This window comes from Falco biarmicus, chromosome 10 (assembly GCF_023638135.1).
Source record: "Falco biarmicus isolate bFalBia1 chromosome 10, bFalBia1.pri, whole genome shotgun sequence".
NCBI classification, from domain to species: Eukaryota; Metazoa; Chordata; class Aves; order Falconiformes; family Falconidae; genus Falco; species Falco biarmicus.
The window spans coordinates 27,216,202-27,225,774 of NC_079297.1; the positions used below are offsets into that span (position 1 = coordinate 27,216,202).

Consider the following 9,573-nt stretch of genomic DNA (forward strand, 5'->3'; position numbering starts at 1 on the left):
GTCTGTTCTCAGTGCATAACCCTTCAAGGATCCAAGCAGGCAAGCTTTCTTTCCTCTAAGGCAGAGGTTCTGAAGTAAAGTGAAATGACACCGGAGTAGAGAACCAAGTATTAGCCTCTCTGTGCATCACTGACTTTGCCTGTAAATAGGAACTGGCAAATTGTTTACGCCTCTTAGGATAAAGCAATATTAAAAGAAAAAATAATGTGTGCAGTTATGTGAAGTTTGCCTGTAAAGCATGCATAGCTATACCTCTCAAAGATCAAGCAAATGGAAGTAAAAATCTGCCTGCTGTGACACATTTTCATGAATTCTGTCACAAGTCATATACTTACAAGCAAGGTAGTCAGAAAGAAAAGGAAAGCTGTGTGAATGTAAGGGGGGAAAAAAACTATAGAGAAAGACAAATTGAAAAGAAAAAAGTGAATAGGTGGGGAATTCTGAGAAAGAGAAACACAGACATCCAGTTTGGCTTCAGATACAAAGGCAGCTTTCTAACATCCTAACACATGGTTTCCTAGCAAATACAATGTTAGCATAGCCACATTTCCATTTCCAGACAAGACATTCAGTCATGGAAATTATGAAAAAAGACAAATAAAAATTGCCTCAAATCCAATAGACATGTAAGTTAATGACAATTAATTTTTAAGTCATCCTAAGTAAAATTATTATTCTGAAAGAAGATACCCATCAAGGACTCCATTAAATTGACAGAACTATGTTAAGGATATTGATTTTAGCTGGAAAAGTACTTGTAAGAGAAGAAGGGGAGTAGAAAGATTTTTTTTGTAAATAATTTTATCTATGGTTTTCAGTCCTACTCTAAATAGGCTGAATGCTGGATTTGAGAACAATTGCTTTAGACTGTTTTACAGTAACAGCTGTGATTGTTAAAATAGCTACAGACATTATGCATTAGATCTTCCTGTGAAAGAATGACCAGGGATCCACCGACTTTGAATCTTTGCTGATTTACACCAAGTACACACTGGACAGCGTTGGTCACATGGGAAAGGAGATGGGAGGAGAAAGGAGGGAAAATAAATTATTTTTATTTCCATTTAATAAAATTTGGCCTACAGGCTTTATGTGACTCAGTACGGAACATCTGGAATTGATCATAGGATCACAAACTGGAAAACAGTCATCTGGCTTCTAGAAATAAACACATTCAGTTCCTCTTCCAGAACTTTATTTTTTTAATGATAAACTGCAACAGCCATTTTAAGTCTTTTTAATACTTGTAGCCACAGTATTTTTAACTTTTTAGTACATTTCAGCGCAGCATCAGACAACTGTTAAATTTCATTTAAGCCTGGACTGGCAGTAGCATTTGGGATTGTCCTCCACACACACTCACACACAATTAACTCACTACTATTTTGCTTCAAAATTTATGAAACAATGGTAGTCTTGCAACTTCAATTTTTATTAGTTCCATTCCTCACAAGCATCATGGGAGCAGCACAATATATAATGCAAGATGCAGCACTGATGAACTACATTGACCGGCGTTTCCTATCTTTAGAGGTATGTGCTAGCTGTATCATTCTGTAATACTGCCTAACTGCAAAGAGGTTTGAAAATGTAAGAATTTTTTTCTGTGTATGTGAATACAGAACAGCTTGTATGATAAACAACATCAGGAAGATAAATATTGAGCTTCTTCAAATAAATAAGTAGAACTGTAGCTAAACCTTTAACTATAATGATTCCTAATTGCCACATCGTTATTTAATGCAGGATATAATTTCATAATATTTTTAGTCTGTTATCACTTGTATTTTTTATGACATCAGTAAATTTAGCTAAATATGCACATGTTTATAAGACTGTTGCAGTCCACCTTAGGGAGTAATATAACCATATTGCCACCAGTAGAAGTATTAATAAGGAGATAGAAATTTATTAGGTATTTTTCCTATATAGAAATGAATCTACCTGGAAAAGTAGTTTAAGACATCTTTGTGTAAATAGCAGTGTATCTGCATTTTAACTAGGAGTTGAAATAACCCCATTACAGTATCTGTTTTCAATTAATTGTATAAAAGTACCAGTACCTGCTTCTTTTTCTGCAGTAAAAAACAATGCAAATACCTTTTCAGTATTGATATGCTGTAATCATATATAGTATATCTTAAATCATCAATATATCCTTGGCTCATGACTTGCATTGGCTGACTTTCAGAGAAGTTTAACTTGCTTGATCTTGCATTCCCTTTTTGTACGAAACTCTCACTTGTTCACAACACAGAAAGAACTGAAGGATTAGCCTCGTATTCTGTTCCCATTGTGTAGATCAAGATTTAAATTTTCTTAGCCTTATAGGAAAAAGTTCACATGGTAATTTCCATTTATCTGGCACCCATTAAAAAAGATGCAATTCCACCTGTGACACTTGGTGTAAGGGGCACTAAACAAACAACAGGGAAAAGGGTGAGGCAGATACTGAAAAGAACACTTGAAAACACTTAAAATAAAGGTTTTATAGAAAATAATTACACAGCTTCCTGGGGACTTAAGGTCACATATAAATTGGGGGGGAAGGCCACACATAAAAACCTTGCAAAACAAACCAACAAACCTCCACCATCAAGTTTACACGGAACACATGCATACTGCACTAATTATTCAGTAAACTCAGGCACCCCCTAGTCAAACACCATCTTAAAATAAAACACCTTTAATCTATGCTCAAAGCACCAAATCAGAACACCCAATCTAGCAGTTGATAGATCACAATTGTGTGTTTGGGCTTAAATATTGGCTTGGTTTCCTCATCCTACCAAAGCAGCAGTTGGGTTTCTTTGTATGATCTTTACAGAAATGGCTGCATTACACATAGAAATTGCTTTTCCCACCTTTAAAAGAGTTAATAATTTGAATCTAGGTATAAAGAAACATCTGTTTGTTGGTTGGTTTGGTTTTTTTTTAATACAGCCAACAATTTGACCGAAAAACCACCTTCTCAAACACAGGATATCAGTATTTCCATTATTCATTTTAAATGGATAAAAAATAGCCACACTAGATACTGTCTTGGTCAGAAGAGGTGTATTTATGTGAAATGTTCACATTTGTAGATTTCCTGCAGAAAAAAATTTGGGACAGCTTTACCAATGATCCTACAGGAGGAGTTCTGAAAGGTTTCTGGAAAACAAGTAATCAGAGATCACGTGCCCTTAAGTATCTCTGGCTGCTTCCACCAGAGCACTTTCCCCTCTTTAGGAGCAAAACAAAGCATCTGGTTGTCAGTAATTACATCAAGAAAAAAATCGTGTATTTTAGTCCAGAACTGTGAATGCTAGTGCCAGTCTCATATGTCCTCTTCACATAGATATACAGCAACAGATTATCAGTCTAAAACAGATGGGGGGCAGGGGGACCAGGAAGGAGAGAACAGTACAGTTTAAGGTAATCGTGAATGAGCTTGTAATCTATACAGAATATACACATATATCCCTGTATTTTCTTCCTGTGTTCTAACTCAAGAAGGGGCTGGAAAAATGCAACCAAGACATACTGGAATACGTGGAAGAATTCCGAGACTTTTCAAAGATGGCACTGTCACGCCTGGCAGGACTGAACAATTATAAGGCTGAGATTAAAAGTGAAGTAGAGAATTTGCTAAGAAGAATTGAACGAGCACAAAGGGACATTGACTATTTTGGATCTGTCACAGATTCTAATACATGTGTAGAAGTACATGAAGACCTGGTGAAACAGCAGCTATTTGAAGAAGCAGAAGAAAAAAAGAAACTTAAACTCATGCTTAATGCAAGTAAGAACAGTTTACTTTTCAGAACTTTGATGTGAACAAGCCATCCCCTAGCCAATGCATGCATGCTGACATAGGGATAACAGATTTTCACAAGTTATGTGAATGCCACATATAATTGCATGTTTTGGCTGTGTAAATACCAGACTTACAAAACCCAAACCAAACCAAACAAAAAAACCCTACAAAACAGGTATAGGAGAGGAAGGGAAGAAAGTATAATGCAAACATTTATTTTGCAGAAACTCTATTGCCTATCAAATTGATTCTTTGGAAGCTGCTTATTATTGTAATATAGAAAGCCTCTGAAGGTGTGCTCTTCCAAAGTCCCAGAAAAAATGTCAGTGCATTTCTGAGTATTGCAGCTGTACCAAGGAATTAATGGTGGTCTTTGTTTTTTGCAGTGGGCAAGGGTCAAAACCTCAACTCAAAAGTGAACTCAGGAGTTAATAAAAGTCTTAATTCATTCCTACAATTTGCATCTGCTTTGCTGTCCTCCTCTGTTTTTCTTTCTCTCCCTCTCCCCTCCATGTACTTTTTCAAGGGAGCATATTGGCTTAGCTGCAAGCAAATCTCAGTTCTGATTTGAAAATTACATGTTAAGGTACCTACTATGAAGGATATATACACAATCTATACTTTTTTAAAACAACTTAAGTTTTGTAAGTATCTTTCTTAAGGTAAAGCTGAGTTATAGATGTAAATTACATATTGCAGATATATTTGAAATAACATGGTTCCTTTTCATTCAAAATTAGTAAGAAATGAAAACTAAACAATAAGAAATATAAACTGACATTTTTTAAAAGCCAGGTGAAAGATCTTTAGCATCATCAATTACACAATTCCACTAACTTCAACGGAATTAGACTGATTTAATTTTACAAATAAGTTTGCAATTAGTTTCTTGAACTTTTCCAGCAAGAGTATTAAGGCAGATGGTAACAGAAGCAATCACCTATTCTGTTTCTAAACTCTAATCCTACACCACCATCTCTGAATATCAAGATTTCTTTTTCTTCATACATAGATTTTTTAAACCTTAGGCATTTTTTTCTGAGAGGCAGAAAAATTCAAAGATTTTTAAACTGACTGTGGTAAGGACACTTCGAAAGTTGTACCTTTCTCAGAGTTTCAGATGGGAAAAAATTACTTTCCATTTTCCCTTGTTAGGAATTATTACTTCAAATTTTATTGCAGCAGTTTGTAACAACCTCACTTCAGTCAATACTAGTCAGATACTTTTCCCATTGAAGTCGATAGCAAAACTAATCCCTGTGTAGATTTTACAGCACTTCGAAAAGACAGCAAGACCCTCAACTCTAGCAAATAGCAGCTCTGCTTCTATGCTATCATATGTTAACCAGAAGTTATGATTATATTGCCTGAGTCAATCTGAAACTCTAGCCAAAAAATGCTTTTTTTAAGTCCAGCTTTGTTACTGGTTTTGGTTCAAGTTCACAAAGACTTGAAAAAAACAAGTAGAATCACCTTTTTTACATGCAGTAAATGATAGAATCATAGAATCATTTAGGCTTGAAAAGACCTTTAAACTAGATCATCGAGTCCAACCTTTAACCCAGGATTGCCAAGTCCATCACTATACTGTGACCCTAAGCATCACATCTACATTTTTTTTAAACACCTCCAGGGATAGTAATTTCAACACCTCCCTGGGCAGCCTATTCCAATGCTTGATACCTCATCTTACTTTGGGTGGGAAACAGGAAATTATCTTTACATATATTGGGGTATGATAAGAAACAGTGGGCTTTGAAGGTATCATTGTGGAGAATGTGGAAAAAATTTGGTAAACTTTTTGCTCACTGTGAATGTCTCAGTTTCTCAGTCTTCCTTCAAACTGTTATGAAAACCCAGGAGAGTTAAAAATCTTCTCTCAAGAAGAAAGATGCCATTCATAGATTTCAGATAGTAACTTAGTTATTTCTATCGCAGAGCAAGATATTGCTAAGGCTGGCTAGCTATTTTGATTCAAAGGTTTTAAGTTTTTAGAATCTATCTAATCAACAATCATTATTTTTGGGAAAGCTATTGTGCTTGCTCAGGGAAGGTGCATCCAGAATGAGGACTTCTAAGAAAAAAATCCATGCTGTAGCAGCACTATCTAAATGCTTTGGTTAGAGGGTATCAGTACACAGAAATGACATAAAAGTTGCTTTCTACAGGCAACTGGAAACTTGCCACTGACTTCAATAGGTTCATATCAGGCCAAATAGGGAGGCTGGTTTTGCTTTCTCCATTTCATCTACTGCCAGAACTTCCTGCCTTAGGGCTTTGTTTGTTCTGTTTACTAAAATGGCTCCACTTCACTGAAGGCAATTCTTTAAGTTTCAAATAGTGTCTGTTGTAATTTATGAGTGCCTTTGGTAATCAAGCTTGATAATATGCTTTGCAGTAGTTTCCCCTGGAAAGGATGGTATTTGATAGAGATCTTGGCATCTAAATGCCTGATTCTTCACAAACTTGGTGCTTTTTGGTCTTATCCATCTGTGCAAAGTGCATACAATATGAATTTAAGCCAAAAGTATAACTCGCTCTCCGCTGGTGCCAGTTTTATCCCTACAGTGAAGTAAATAACCAGGTAATTTCACCAGCCATGCTTCTAGCATAAGAATTGATAACACAGACATCATACCAGTTCATTAAAAGACCACTTTAATGTATGGGAATTCCTGATTCTGTGATCTATATATTTGTTCTTTGTGCTGCAGGTATTGGGAAGGGGAATGGGAAGATAACTCAGTGTTTTGGCTTTCTATAATGATGTTCTAATTTTATTAATCTTCTTATTACAAATGCAAATAAAAAGAGGCTAACAGAGGATAAAAGAATTTCTGAAACAAAAATACTATACACATGGCATATAAGGAAAATGGATATTAATTTGTATGACTTCAATAAGAAATAAATTTGGTTATTTTATTGTGCTGGTCTAAAACAGAAGCCACTTCTCTGAAGTAAAAACTACAACCCTGTAAAAGAACTGACAAGAACAACCACAGAATCTCTAACTGTGCTCTTGCTCTCCTCTCAGGTACACAAACAGAATCCCTTTTGGATAACACTGGCCTAATAGAGCAGAAAAGAACACACTATGTGTAACTGAAGATACTTAGTTTCCTTAGCAGGAGATGCTGGATATATCATATAAAATCAGATTCAACACTACTTACCATAGCCATGCTGCTGACACCTTTACTGATACATTGACCCTGGCCTTATAGTAGGATTAAAAAGAAACTAAGTAATTAAAAAAAAAAAGAAAATTAAAACTTTCACAGATATTCTAATTTTTTTTTTTCTTCGGGTGTTTTCTTGCAGGTTGTGACCACATGCTTGCAGGTATTAAGTCCCTAAAGATAGTTAAGAAGACTGGAGATAAGCATGGCTCTTGGATGAAAGATCCTGGCAAAAAGCATACAAAGATTTATTTATTAAATGGTTCTGTAAATAATGTTATTTTTGAATTTGCAAATATCATGACATTCATGGAAAGCAATCACACACTAAAAGCTCGCAAAGTCACCTTGCCATTTCCCTGGGAAGGAACTGGCCACATCATATATCAGGGTTTCCTGTTCTATCACAGATATGGCTCCTTAAATGAGATAATTAAATTCAATATTCAGAAAAGAAATATAATTGACAAAATGCTGCTGCCAGGGGCTGGAAGGATTCCTGCCTATCAGCTTTCTCCATCTACAAAAATAGATCTTGCCATTGATGAGCAAGGGCTCTGGGCAATCCATGCAGAACCAGAGACTGGAGGAAACATCGTAATTACTAAAATCAACCACATAACCATGGCAGTAGAGCACACTTGGGACACATCATGCAACAGCAAGGATGCCGAAGCAGCTTTCATGGCATGCAACACACTCTATGTTGTCTACAACTATCCTAGTGGAGGCACTTCTCGCATTCAATGTGTTTATGATGTTTTGGGTGCTGTAAATACTCATGAAATCCCAGTATTGCATTTTCCAAAACGTCAGGGTAGCCATTCCACTATACATTACAATCCTAAAGAAAAGCAACTCCTTGCTTGGGGTGATGGATCCCAGATCATTTACAAGCTACACACAAAGCAGAAAGTTTAGCAGCTTTTCAAATACACTTAAAAGCTAGTAGTAAAATGTCAATATGATCATTGAAGTGTATTAAAATTACATTATTCCCATCTGTTACAACTTTCATCTATTTTACATAAATTTAGGCTTACACACCCCAGTGATCTTAAACTAATGTCCAATTAAGAATATGTAAAGACTCCATTAATATGAATTACATGATGACTAAATACCACACGTGTACACCCCCCCACACACAAACACAAATTAGTCTTAAAGATTAAGGTGAATTAAAAAAAAATATATCCATCTTTGACGTTCTCTTCCTATCAAAACTATGTATTCTGCTTCAGTGCCATGGAAATCAAATCAGAAGTCCTTACTGTCCAATACACATCATCTGACAACCTTCACTACACTGAAGCTCACTGTAGGAAGCCTTCTTGTAAGCACTATAGAATCACATACCTCCAGAGAAATTATCTATAAAGTTTTAACAGGAGAGATTTATCATATCACAAAACATGAGTATACATCCCCACAAACATGGTTTATTTTTAACATACACTTCTTATACATTACATCAAGGCTATTCCTAATCAATGAACTTCTAGAGTGTTTCCATGAAATTTCTGCATTTTTGTTATCCATATAGCTGTACAGTCCAATTTTGATCCTGCCAATACACTAGCTGCAGCTAAATATTCAATTTCATCAGCTTCAATTTGCCACTTTTCAATTTTTTTCACTGTATCACTGCTTGTGTGTCAGAATAAATGTTCCTAGATGATCTGTTCTGTAACATACACTATTTTTGAATGTTTTACATACCACTCTGTTTCCTTTCTTATTAGTCTTCTTTAAGTATCTAGTTGTAAGGCATTTTCTCAATACTTCAAATTATTTCTATTGCTCATAGTGGGTTCTTTCTCATACTATCCTCCAACTCCAGCAAAATACTTGTACAGAAAAGGTAGCCCTGATGAGCACAATAGTATAAACGAGGGCATGCCACTGGTCAGTCGTGGTTTTGAGAGTACAACATAAACTCCAATACAAAAGTATTTTTGTTTCAAAAGTATTTTAAAAATCCAAACAAACTCTAGACATTTTTACTTGTGAAATAAAGGTACTGGCTGTAGTTTTTGGATTTTAATGACAGCTGTATTTCAGTTCAATAACAACAACAACCACCCCAATAAAAAATGGTGCTTGAAAAGCAGTCCTCGGCTGATTTTACAGAAAGCTCATTTTGTTCTTTACACTGAAAGAGCTGTTGTTCTGTTTAAAAATAGCTTCAACAGAACAGCCAAACATCAGGGAATGATTTCAAAAAGGAGTTCCAGTAAACAACTAAGAGTGTATGGACTACTGAGTTGCAACAGTGCTACTCTGCTTTTAGGAAAAGAAACTACATTGTTCTAAGCAGCCTTAATGACTATAGCACTTAATTCTGTGTTACAGAAGCCATAGGAAGCACAGTTAAAGACATCCGCAGGCTGAAAGTAAGGTGGGCTGGCACTAAACTCCTGTGTGACCATGGGTCTAAAGGCACATTCAGCTATTTGGCCTTTTATTCCTCATGTGTAAAATTACAAACACAGAAATACAAAATGGTATTAGTCACCTTTGGAATGCTTTGAGATCTTTTACTGCAAAAGAATGTGTAGTTTTATTTACTTAAGAAATAAAGGCTTTTGA

The 9,573-nt window shown here is 35.6% G+C and overlaps 1 protein-coding gene across 1 annotated transcript; it reads left to right on the forward strand.

Annotated features, from left to right (window-relative positions):
- Positions 1–1,296: 1,296 nt before the first annotated feature.
- OLFML1 (olfactomedin like 1) lies at positions 1,297–9,573 on the forward strand. The gene is made up of 3 exons (XM_056355170.1): positions 1,297–1,533; positions 3,496–3,784; positions 7,124–9,573. The coding sequence occupies exons 1-3, from the start codon at positions 1,408–1,410 to the stop codon at positions 7,900–7,902; spliced, it is 1,194 nt and encodes a 397-aa protein (XP_056211145.1). The 5' UTR covers positions 1,297–1,407; the 3' UTR covers positions 7,903–9,573.